At 40.3% G+C, this 12,689-nt stretch overlaps 1 protein-coding gene across 14 annotated transcripts in view; it reads right to left on the bottom strand.

The window, feature by feature from the left end:
• BMAL2 (basic helix-loop-helix ARNT like 2) overlaps positions 1-12,689 on the bottom strand; it is a 91,262-nt gene that overhangs the window by 33,573 nt on the left and 45,000 nt on the right. For 11 of the 14 annotated variants that reach the window (XM_054442900.2, XM_054442902.2, XM_054442906.2 and 8 more), the window contains 5 exons: positions 10,185-10,342; positions 5,001-5,080; positions 3,239-3,331; positions 1,226-1,343; positions 284-427 (listed from right to left, as the gene is read on the bottom strand). In XM_054442900.2, coding sequence (XP_054298875.1) covers positions 284-427; positions 1,226-1,343; positions 3,239-3,331; positions 5,001-5,080; positions 10,185-10,342 — 593 coding nt within the window. The remainder of the gene's footprint in view (positions 1-283; positions 428-1,225; positions 1,344-3,238; positions 3,332-5,000; positions 5,081-10,184; positions 10,343-12,689) is intronic. The other 3 variants (XM_054442909.2, XM_054442910.2, XM_063672539.1) reach the window with 1 other exon arrangement.

Here is a 12,689-nt window from a genome sequence, read left to right as displayed (position 1 = left end):
CCATCTCTTGTCATTTTTTTCCCATTTGATAGGCCCCAAACTACAATTTCAATAACACCATTAAAATCTTGGGCAACAAAGAGAATATGTAATTACCTGATAAATTCGAAAGATATGATGAACAAATGTAAGTAATTTTGGTTTAAAAAAAATCTCATTTTTAAGATGCTTTTGAATTCAAATATTTCCCTTGACCATATATTTTATTTTTTCTGTACAGAAAATATTTAGGACATTAATTTTATAGCGATGCTTTGCATCACTTAACATTTCAAAATGATACCTTTCTTCTTTGAGTTGGGTAAGCATCCATGCTCTTCTTTGACAGAGATTTTACAACTCTTTATCCGACAGAAAAAAGATCGTCTTGAGCCAGAATACACACGTGTCCTTCCAGTGTGGAGATTACTGTGAACTTGCAAACCAGCTTTCGTGCAGAAGGGTGCAAGAGAATAGGTGGAAAAGAATATTGTCAAATAATTTTGAAATTTATCTCCTAACATTTTCTGACCATCTATTATTGAGAAATAGTTTTTTAAAGCAATGGCATGATTGTACAGTAAACCCTGAAGTGAAACATACCCAAAAAATGTATTTGTCAAGCAATCACATTTTGATAACTTACAGACATTTGCAATTTATCTTTCTTTTTTCCTCGAATGGGGAAGAACAAAGTTAATTTAAGTGAAATGAAATAAAAATTAAATTAAAAAATGAAAAAAACCTTAACTATTACAGGAATCAATTGTTTTATATTTTACATAATTATTTGGTACTAGGCATTTTCAGAGAAGAAAAAATACTTATACTTCTCAAACACAATTATACAAGGTCTTTCATACAGAAAAGACCTAATCCATATAAAAAAGCAAATAATCGTCTTTTAGCATATAGCTAAATAACGGGAACTTCAGCAATTTTTTATCCAAAATGATACTTTCTTGTAAAGATTTTATTTGCATATGAAAAATAGCAAATACGAAACAATCATATTTTCCCCAAACAAAGCATCTTCATATGAATGAATTTGTGTTTGTATATGTCTGTATGAATATAGGAATTTTCTATATAGTTATATATATTTATTAACTATGACGTAAAGTTTACAAAATAATTCTCTCTTGATAAAAGCTTAGTTAGCTGTTTTAAAAACACTGTGTAGCTAAACTTTTAGGTGATCATTACATTTACATAAAATAATAAGCATGCGGAAATGGACACTTACTTTTGGCATCTATTAGCTTTTCTCTTGGTGAAATATCAAAAGAAGAAAGTTGTTCCTTTACTTTGGCAACATCTTTTGGATGTAAGAAGTCAAATAAGCTTTGTCCAGTCAAACTAGCCTATTCATAAGGTAGACATTCATTTAAAATCAGTACCATGCTTTTTCTACATTTCTTGATGCATACAATAAATGTCCTTTTTTGATTTTTGATTGATTTTTGTCAAGCTCAAAGATATGTCCACGACACTGTGTGACATGAACTTAGTGTTCAAAGTAGGGTGATACTTGTAGACAGAAAAAAATACATGCGTATAGAACCATCCCTGGATATACACAAACCATATACAAACACTAATTGCTAGTATTCTGCTAAATCTTGTAACTCTTGTTAACATGTTACTTGTAAATGACTGTGATTTACTTTGAACTTTTTTGTCCTTGTTAAAAAAAAGAGATTACATCATAGTATATTATAGAAATCACAGAATATCTGTGACTTTATCAGACATTTACTATACAGTTTAAAAAATTACCATACTATTGATAAGTAAAATCCGACCCAGAATACCTCTCACTTCCCATTCCACCACTCCCAATATGCACAGCATCCCCAGGTCTATGCCTTTGCTGATACAGTCCCATCCCTCAGAATTCATCACCCCTTCCCTATCCCTTGGCCACTCCAGGCAAATTGCCTTTGACTCCCTAGACTTCCGGGACTCCCTTCTCCCAGGTTGAAATGTTTCCTCCCCTTCTCTATACCTTGCTTCTGACAAGCCTGGCAGACATCCTACTTCATGTGTGACGCCTTCCTGACCCACAGTGGCCACCCCTCTTCTGAATTCCTGTATTACCCAAGCAAACATTCCTATAGACAACAGGACTAACGGACCAGCCAATATAAGTAGGCTGAATTGTTTGGCAGTTATATATTTCATTCTAAAAAAAAAAACTGTGTAGTTAATATAAGTCTATATTCAGAACTCTCTAGGGCAGATCAAGTTTCTGAATCTGAAAAGCTGAGGACTAAATCCTGAATCATGGGAATCCCTACATGCCCCTGAGCAGCCAGTAAGTCTCTTAATAGCCTCTTCTACGCAAAGTCAGTGCCCAGTAGGACTGGATTCCATATCACTAACTTGAAACTTAAGTGATACCCTAAGCTGTCAGTTACCTGTGTGTGTGTGTGCATGTGTGGGTGTGTGTGCATGTGTGTGTGTGTGTGCGTGCATGTGTGGGTGTGTGTGCATGTGTGGGTGTGTTTTCCATCTCCAGTTAGAACTGGAATCATTAGGTTTGTGTCCCCAGCTATAACCAGCTGCATGATTCATCGGTTTTCAATCCTCCTGTACACAGGCTCATAACATTCCCTTATTTCTGTTATTTAACTCATTATCTCTGAACAACCTTATAAACTAATGCGAGTTATTAAAAAACAATGCTGCAGTCTATCGGATTTCTAGTGCTAGTTTATTCACTTACTTGGGTTAGTTTCAATGCTATAATTTTTGAGTAGCTAGTTTCCATGAAATGGTGTTCAGTAATAAGGAGGTGAAGTACTAAACTAGTTAAACGAAAGATGTATTTCAGAGAGTGTTGCCAGAGATTAGATCAAAGGCTGTCATGCAATGATTATAACTTAATAATTAACTATAAAGTGTCTCTTGGAGGGAACAGAGAAGGGTGACTAACACTTTTCAGACACTCTTAAATATGACACCTCATTTAGCCTTTACATCTTGAAAGACAGGTATAATCATTTTGACTTTTTACATAGGAAGAAGCTGAGACTCAGGAAAATTAAGTAACTTGCTGAAGGTCAGGAAGAGAACGCAATCAGTCATAAAAATCCTTACTCTTTCCACACAGCTTTCCATCTCTCTTGGAGTTCTAACTTAGCAGAACCTGATCCCATATCCCAGTGGGGAGAAGGTGTTCAGAAAAAGAGCTTAAATATATGTGTTTGTTCAAAAAATTAAACATTGTATGGAAAATATCCTCATTTTTGGATACCTGATCGTAATTAAGTATTTTGGAGACTGACTTAGAAACGAAGAGAATTTTTCCTCTTTCACATCCAACCACAAATAAGAAGCCTTCTGCAGTCTAGGATTTAAAAAAAAAAAAGTGAATATTTTAAAATATTGTCTGTCTCTTATACACACGTGCACACACACACATTCAGATTCTGAGGAAATTACTGTGGCAATAAAACTAACAGAGTAGTCATGGAGCTAGTAAAATTAGTTTTAAGAAATGTTCTTAAGATGCAAACAGATTTATAAAGAGTGTCAGGTTGAAATCCTATTCTAAATTAGTGTTTTGGACATGAAAAGTTTGGCTGCAGAATATTTAGTTGAGACATTTCTTAAAAACTAAAATTAGGCCAGGTGCTATATATGAGCCTAAATACAGCACTAAATGAGCCTATATCCCAGCACTTTGGGAGGCCGAGGCAGGTGGATCTCTTGAGCTCATGAGTTTGAGACCAGCCTGGGCAACACTGGAGAAACCCTATCATGACAAAAAATACAAAAATTGGCTGGGCATGGTGGTGCACACCTCTAGTCCCAGCTACTGAGGAGGCTGAGACGGGAGGATGGCTTGAGCCCGGGAGGTGGAGGGCGCAGTGAGCCAAGATCGCACCACTGCATTCCAGCCTAAGCAACAGAGCCAGATCTTGTCTCAAAAAATAACAATAAAATAAAATTACCTTTACCAAATTCTACTACACTGCATGCAGAACGACGATTATCTGTGGATGTGTTGAGGTAGAAGGATTGTGCAGAATGGGGATAGGGAAGCAATGGAGACATTATACTGTACACCTCGTTGTAGTTTTTGAATAATAAAAAGGCATCACTCATTCTAAACTAATGTGTCAGCTACTCTCATAAGGTCTACCCAGCAAATCCCATGAAGCAGCCTGCATGGAAGCGGGTACGTATGGCACATAGGAAGAGTCTGGCACTCCTGCTGGGCATGCTCTGCAGGGCAGAAGCAGGGTTCCATGAAGGTACGACTGACGAGCATGTACAGATTGGTGAGAAAGCTTTGAAAGCAAATCGTACATTTTGCCACCTTCAAAAATCCTTTTTATCCACACAATATCCTTTCTATCCCTGCCAGGAATGCTATATTTAAATTCAGCTGTTCCAAATAAAAGAGTGGCTTTTTTTAATTAAAGGAAAAATGGACAAAAATGTGTATGAAGAATCCTTCTATTTAATTTGACTATGGCTTAAAACCTAGTAGTCACACAGCACATGACCAAGACATTTATCACCTCCGAGGGCATGAGAAGCAAATCACATGATCACAGTTTCCCCTCTAGACCGGTGAATCTGAAAAGCCATGCACAGGAATGATGAGGACAGAAATGTCAAAGCACTAACAACTCTAAGTAAGCAGTGACTGGCCTCCAAGAAGAACAGGATCCTGAGGGAACAGGATGCCAGGCAGATGGCTTTGAAGGAGGTGGTGATCATGGGGGAATAGATCCTATGTGTGAGAGATGGGTAGTATAAAATGCTTAGCACTGAAGACAAGCTTTGCTCCATAGTGTGGAAAGTGCCTATCCTCTGTCTCTACTTTCATTAACACAAACTAGTAAGGCATGGCTACTTCCCTATTTTAAATTTCTATATTAAAGGAAATACAGTGTAATATGGAGTCCCATATGTTTAGAACAGGAAGCAAATGGAAGAAAATCTGCCTCCTATTCAAACAGCAATGAAAGCACATATACAACTTAGACAAATATATCTTTAGTTACCTTAAGGATTAAATGTCTGAGCTCATTATCCTGAAGAAATGATGGTCTATAATTATTTCCCACATAAGAATTTGTCAAGCCTAAAAAGAAAGGCATCAAAAGTTATTGGAAATATAGTAGAGAGGGCAACATGCTCAATGAACATTAGCAATGCTGCTGCTGCTGCTGGTATTTGCTCTATGGCACATTCTAAGACATTTTCTGTAATCATTTTATTTTTTTTCATTTTCATTTAATTTAATTAATTTATTTATTTTTGAGACAGAGTCTTACTCTGTTGCCCAGGCTGGAGTGCAGTTGCACAATCTCAGCTCACTGCAACCTCCACCTCCTGAGCTCAAGTGATTCTCGTGCCTCAGCCTCCTGAATATCTGGGATTACAGGTGTGTGCCACCACGCCTGGCTAATTTTTGTATTTTTATTAGAGACAAGTTTTCACTATGTTGGCCAGGCTGGTCTTGAACTCCTGGCCTCAAGCAATCCACTCACCTCAGCCTCCCAAAGTGCTGAGATTACAGGTGTGAGCCACTATGCCCAGCTAATCATTTTCTTTCTTCATTATCACTTGATTAAAATTTCTTTCTTTTAGATTGTGAATTCTTGGAACTACTTATTCTTTTATATTCAAATATGCACATTAAGAGCTATATATAAAAACATTATAATAAAATGTACATGAAATAAAATTCAAGGATTGATATGCAGTAGTCCCCCCTTAGCTGTGGTTTCGGTTACCTGTGGTCCACCATGGCCTGCAAACAGGTGAGCACAATACAATAAGATATTTTGAGAGAGCCAAAGAGAGAACATATAACTTTTTTACAGTATATTGCTATAATTGTCCTAGTTTATTATTGATGTTAATCTCTTAATATGTCTAATTTATAAGTTAAACTTTATCACAGATATATGTGCATAGGAAAAAAGTACTATGCCTAGGGTTCAGTACTACCCACGATTTCAGGCATTCACCAGGGTCTTGGAATGCATGCCCCATGGATAAGGCGGGACCACTACAGTTATTTAGATAATGTCTTAGCTAATTAAAATTGATCATATGAGTTACCTTGAATGGGGGTATTCTGGAATTCTAAACAATTGTTATGGATTCATGAGATTTTCCAGTAAGAAAATCCTTTAATGGCAATATAGAGACCTCTATTCTGATAATACACAGATTATTTTAAAAATGTATAAAATATAAATGAAATAATTCATTTTCAGCCCTTAGCACTGAGTTATATTAAAATGAAAGTCTCTAAAGCAGCTGAAGAGCTTGCAAAATGATGAGGAATTATCAGGCCAAAACCAAGAGAAATGTTTGACCTGAGAGGAGTGAGGGAATCCACCAACCCAGACACACAAAGCCCTTCATGGCCACAAGGGGGCGTATGACACAGACGACAAAGCCAAGCAAGCCATCCCCAGGGGAAGGATGATTCAGAAGTAAGTCAATTTTCCCTTCCTTATATTCCCCAACCTTCTTGACTCCTATCCCTTCTTCCTGGGTACTGTAAGAAAAGTTGCTTTTGCAGGGGAAAGGTGGGGTAACATCCTTAGACATTTTAACCACACATTGGCCCTTGGACGGATCTGTGGCCCAAACTCACCAATGAACTAAGTGGTGGTGGTGGTGGTGGCAAAGTAAGTGGGCAGGGCAGAAAGTCAAAATGCCTCATGCTATGATTCAGTACAGTTTTCTCAGACTCGTAGCACTCTTAAAAGCCTGGTATAGGGAAAAGAAAATCTCTTCCGTTGGAATCTATCTTCATCCTAGGGCTCAGGGAATTCTCCCAATGACTTCTTGTTAATATTACTACACAGCAGCTTGGGAGGGAGCTGAGGAAGGAATGAAGGACGCAGACTCTGAGTGCTAGGTCAGGGAACAGCAGTAAACTGATTTTGAGCAAGATAATGACATTTCAGGTCTGGTCTGCAGCAAGGCTGGCAGAGCATACCAAGCAGAAGTGGGCTGGGAAACCCCGTCAGTGTAAATCAGCCAGCACAGGTGAGCCCTGACTCAGTGAGTGAGTGGGGATATGCTCGAGAGAAAATGAGGGCAGTGAGAGCAGCACTGAGGCATGGTAGAGGCTGGCCCGTAAATGCACGCTGTGGTGTTCCGCACACTTGTCCACACATTGGCTCTCAGAGTTCCCATGGCAAAAACTAACGAGGCAACATGATCACTTACTTTTTTCACAATGTTCACTGGGTTAAAAAAAAAATCAAAATGACAGTAACAATTCCTCCTCCTCTTCCTACCCCATCCCCACCATTAGTGAACACTGTGCTATACTCTACATGCATTACTCTTTACTCTTAACAATAGTCCCAGGAGGCAAATGCATCCCTATTTCACAGATGTGGAAACTGAGGATTAGAATGTCAAATAACTTGAGTAAGTCACATAGCTATGAAGGGAGGAAGCCAGGATTTGAACCACAAGGTCTGCCTTCAGGACACACGCGTGTGAACCACCGCGCTTCACTGCCCCACCTGGTAATCAGATCGCAGACACAGGACCTCATGCTGCAGAGCAGGGCTACTCTAAATGTGGTCTGCAGACCAATGTCATCAGCAAACTGTGGTGAGATCACGTGCAGAATTTAAGAATAAGCATTTAGAGGCTTTTATAAAAACGTAACATTGCTGTGACAGCCAAACCCATGATCATTTTTCCATAATTAATTGTATTTTACAGTGAACTGGTGGTGGATGAGGGGAGAACACCTGTTCTTCATCCAGATAAGTTTAAAAAGCACTGCTGTAGAGTATAGTGAAAAAAATCACATCACCATCCTTCTGCCTTTAACCTAATTATGCTATGGACCAAAATAACATGATCCACAGGCAGCCCTCTGTTGATCTGGCTTCTAAGCTTTTGGTGAGCAAGTGTGATGCTGTGACAATACCCTGGAATGCAGATCCAGTTGCCTTAAATCACCTTGCTTGTGAGCAGCACTGACCGAAGGATCTGGTCAGACTGCGGGGATGAGTACTTAACCATGTCACTTCTGTTTAGCAGAGCTGAGGCAAAATCTATGCCCTGTTCCAAGGAATCTCCTCTGGACTCACTTCCTCCCTGCCGAGCTTTCACAGCCTCCCCTCTCACTCGTACCACTGCTCTAACATTCATCACACCAGATTCTAACGATCTCTTCCTAAGTCAGTCTTCCTAGTCAGACCACAAACCCTTAAAGGGCAGAGATCTTGCCTCATTAATTCCTGTTCTCAGCACAGAACAGGAATGTGGTTGATGCTCAGATCATGTTTTGTTGAACTAGTCGACTGATTCATGGCTTTTCCCTTAGGTCCTCCTCCCTTAGGACACTGCTAATGTGAAAATACTCAGCTAATTTTAGGGTTGCAATCAAATGACCTCAGTTGAGCCTGTAAATTTTCATTGCTGAAGGATTTAAGGAAAATATTGCAAGCCTCAGCTGTGGGTAAAAGAGAAGCTTATTTCACAACAGACTGTTATGAAAATAAGATCTCCCATCACGCTCCCAACAGGAAGCACCAGGAGTCCAGGTGAGTGCTGCTCTCCTCTTAGCCACCTTAACTTGGTAAAGTCCTTGTATGGTGCCCAGATAATTTCCATTACCCTGAAATGTATTTTCCTTTTCCTGGCAGTGTTTGAGATCTAAACTAAGACCCTTGGTCATCCTTTGCTCACTCCCTTTTTATGATTTTTGAGCCAAATTTCACTATAATCTTCTAGATCTTTACAAATCTGAACTTGCAGAGTCTCCTCCGGAGTCTTCGGCTTGCTACTTGGCCAGGTCTTATCTTTTCAATGCACATTTACATCATCAGCATTGGTAAATTGAAAACTCTATTCCACTTCCATCACCCTATCCCCCAAGTTGGACTGGGGCTATTCCCAAAACAGGGGTGATTTCTACCTCACATATTGATATGGTTTGGCTCTGTGTTCCCGTCCAAATCTCATGTTGAATAATAATCCCCAGTGCTGGAGGTGGGGCCTGGTGGGAGGTGACTGGATCATGCTTGTGGATTTTCCGCTTGGTACTGTGTCGCAATAGTGAGTTCTCATGAGATCTGGTTGTTTGAAGTGTGTGGCACCTCCCGCATCCTCTCTTGGTCCTGCTCCTGCCATGTAAGATGCCAGCTCCCACTTTGCCTTCTGCCATGAGTGAAAGCTCCCTGAGGCCTCCCCAGAAGCAGAAGCCACCATGCTTCCTGCACAGCCTGTGGAACCAGGAGCCAATTAAACTTCTTTTCTTTATAAATTACCCAGTCTCAGGTATTCCTTCATAGCAATGCAAGAATGGACTAATACACAGGTACACATACACATTTATTACACTTTGATTTAAAATTCAAGCTCAAGTTGGGGAATTGCTAAAGCCAGAAATGATCACCCACACACCAAGAGGCAGTGGCAAGGATCTCCTTCCCCCAGTGTCTCACATATTTGAGAATACCATGGAATGGCAACGTGTGATGCACTCTAAGGTACTACTCATAAATCTGAATGAAGCTTTAAGAGAAACTGCAGAGTTAAAGGAAGTTTTCTTTTTGAAGGATAGAAATCTCTCAATAACTTAATAATTAATACTATACTCCAGAACTTTTTTTTTTCTGAGACAGGCTGTCACCCAGGCTGGAGTGCAGTGGCACGATTACTGCTCACTGCAACCTCCACCTCCCAGGCTCAAGCGATCCTCCCACCTCAGCCTCCCAGGTAGCTGGGACTACAAGCACGCAAGACCACACTTGGCTAATTTTTGCATTTTTTTTCCCAGGCTTGTCTCGAAGTCTGGACTCAAGCCATCCGCCCACCTCAGCCTCCCAAAGTACGGGGATTACAAGCATGAGTCACCACGCCCAGCTCAACTTCAGAACTTCTAAAGAATTGAGAGGTATGAAAGGCAGGTGATATTCTCTTCATACTGTATGTGAAGCAGAAATGTAAATACCTTTCAAGGTTGCATAGTGAGCTCGAGATAAAGCTTTTATCAGAACCAAGTTTTCTGACATTCATTCAATTAAGTATTCTCTCCACATACAGACTATAGACAAATGCCAGTGAATACCTATAAAGCTGAAAGACACATCTGGATAGAACCTCAACAGCTGACAGCAAAGCGAACCAATCAGAGACCTCAGTGACAGAGCAGATTTCACTTATCTAAGTGTGGAAGCCGTCGTCAAACTCACCTTTTAAAGACCTCAAGTGTTGAACAGCCATTCTTAAAACTGTAAGTTTGTCCAGTTTACGCGCCATGGGGTTGCACTGAGGGATCATTGCAGACAGTTCTTCAATCAGGTTATTCATTTTATCTCTCCTCCGCTTTTCGGTTTGGCTATGAGCTTCTCTAAGAGGGAAAAGGAACTTCCTTTATATTTAACATTTAGCAGACCCCCAGTCACCCCGTGTTGCTCACTGGAGCAGATGCTGAGCCCAGCAAGCACACACTGTTCTTCCGCCCAACTTGGGCCCTGCAGTTGTCATTAAGGGAAGAGGAAAGCGCTGCTGAGACCAGGAACAGCATTCATAAAACTCGCTGCCCTTGGTCAGTCCCTCCCTACCTCATTTTCTGAAATATTTAAGAACAAAGACATCTGTCTGAGAGCCCAGGTGGTTTTTCCACCTGTCTCCAATACTAGAGAAGAGATGGGTGCTCTTCTGTTCAAAGCTAACTATTCTCTGGTATTTGCATAAATAGTTGTCAGCATCTTAACCTCATTATTTTTATAGCTCCTTATCATGGGTCTATAAATGTGCTCAAGTATCTTCCCCCTGAAGAAAAAAAAAACCCTTTCCCTAATTCTAGTTGTTTTTTGTTCTCGCTACCGTCTTCCCCCCTCAGCAAACTCCCTGAAAGAGTGCAGTTTGCACTCAATCTTTCATTTCCTAGGCATCCTGTCCATCTGTAACATTAACCTTCCACAACCCCTGTCCCACTAAAACTGTCCTAGCAAAGATCCTCCTTCTCTCTTGCGGTCTCTTGCTGATCCCTGCCTTGAATCTGACACTGCTGACACTTCTCATTCTCCGCTGGTCTCCATAGCCTCTCTGCCTCCTCGTCCTCCTCCACTCTCCCTGCTCGGCTCAGTCCCCTCGTCTCCTCACCCAGCTCTTACTTGATCCTTAAATACTGGTGTGCACTAAGATTCCCTGCTCAGCACCGCTCTCTCCTCACTCTTTATTCACCCTGAGATCTCATTCCCTCACAAGGCTTTACAGCTACTCATAAGCTATTTGTTATTATAACCCTATCTCATTCATACTTCACTCAGTTCCTGACCTTTGGAACTAGAATTACAAATCTAAATGATTCTCAAGAAATCTAAAATTCAAGAAACCCCAAACTGCATGCATTCTCTGCAATGTACCCCCATTTTCAATTCTTCCTGTACTACTCCTGATTTATTCTTCCTTCTACAGGGTTTATCTTGGTAGGTAACACAACTAGACTCAGTATAGAACAAGCTTGTCCAAACTGCGCTCCAGGATGGCTTTGAATGCGGCCCAACACAAATTCATAAACTTTCCAAAAACATTATGAGATTTTTTTTTTAAGCTCACTAGCTATCATTAGTGTTAGTGTATTTTATGTGTGGCCCAAGACAATTTTTCTTCTTCCAACGTGACCCAGGGAAACCAAACGATTGGATACCCCTGGTTTAGACCCTTCCTCTTCACCCTAAAAAGCCAAAGAATTACAAACTCCTGTCGATTCTAGATCTTAAAATATTTCTTAAATATGTCTTCTCTTCCTCTCCATCCCCTCTGTCACCATCTTAATTTAGGCTCATTGCATTACCCCAAAACCTTTTAAACTGCTGTTCCTTCCTCTCCTAGTCTATTCTATGACTTCCAAAATTATGTAGTAAAACAAATCAAGTCACCTAATCCCATTGCATAAAACTATTCACTGCATTTCCACTGCCCAAGAGGACTAGCCAGATTCCCTAATTACAGGCCAAGGTTCTCCCTGACCTGCCTCATGCCTTCATCTCCAGTTTCTCTCTTCAAGACTTTCCCCGACAGCTCCAAATGTTCCACAGCAGCAATGCCTGAAGACTTGCTCGTCCTCACACACGCCATGCCGTCTCACATCTCCTCCATGCCTTGCTCTTTACCAAGCTTACAAAGTCCTTTCTGACTATCCTGTTGGAGAAATCCTATTCTTTCTTCAAAATCCAGCTCAGTTATTCTTCTGGGAAGCTTCCTCTGACTACTACATGATTAATCACTGCTCTCTCTAAGCTACCTCAGTACCTTTCATACCACTACCCTTATTTCATCAAATCTAAGAGCCACCAATTGTAAGATGCACTATGATTTAAAGCATCACAAGAGAAAGAAATGCTGCCAATTGACAGGAAGATGCCACTGATGATAAGAAATTTCCACAGAAGATAAAACGTAGAGGAGAAAAGTATATCTTAGATTTCAAGAATTACATGAGTTTACCTGTCACACTTTGCTGTAAATCCCTCTCCTACAACACACAGAAACTCCAGAATTTCTCTATTAGAATAGTTTAGGGGCAATCTGATGAGAAAGAGGGTAAGTGGGAGACTTCCCTGATCTGTTTTTACAAAGACTTTAAATTGGATAAAAGAAAATGTAATTTTTCCAGATAAAAGAGTAGGGAGGTGGGTAGGGAGGAACACCGATGAAGGCTGTGGGAGCTAACACACTCCCTGCCCCAA

Source organism: Pongo pygmaeus, chromosome 10 (genome assembly GCF_028885625.2).
Source record: "Pongo pygmaeus isolate AG05252 chromosome 10, NHGRI_mPonPyg2-v2.0_pri, whole genome shotgun sequence".
Classification (NCBI taxonomy): Eukaryota; Metazoa; Chordata; class Mammalia; order Primates; family Hominidae; genus Pongo; species Pongo pygmaeus.
This window is presented reverse-complemented; position numbering and strand designations above follow the sequence as displayed.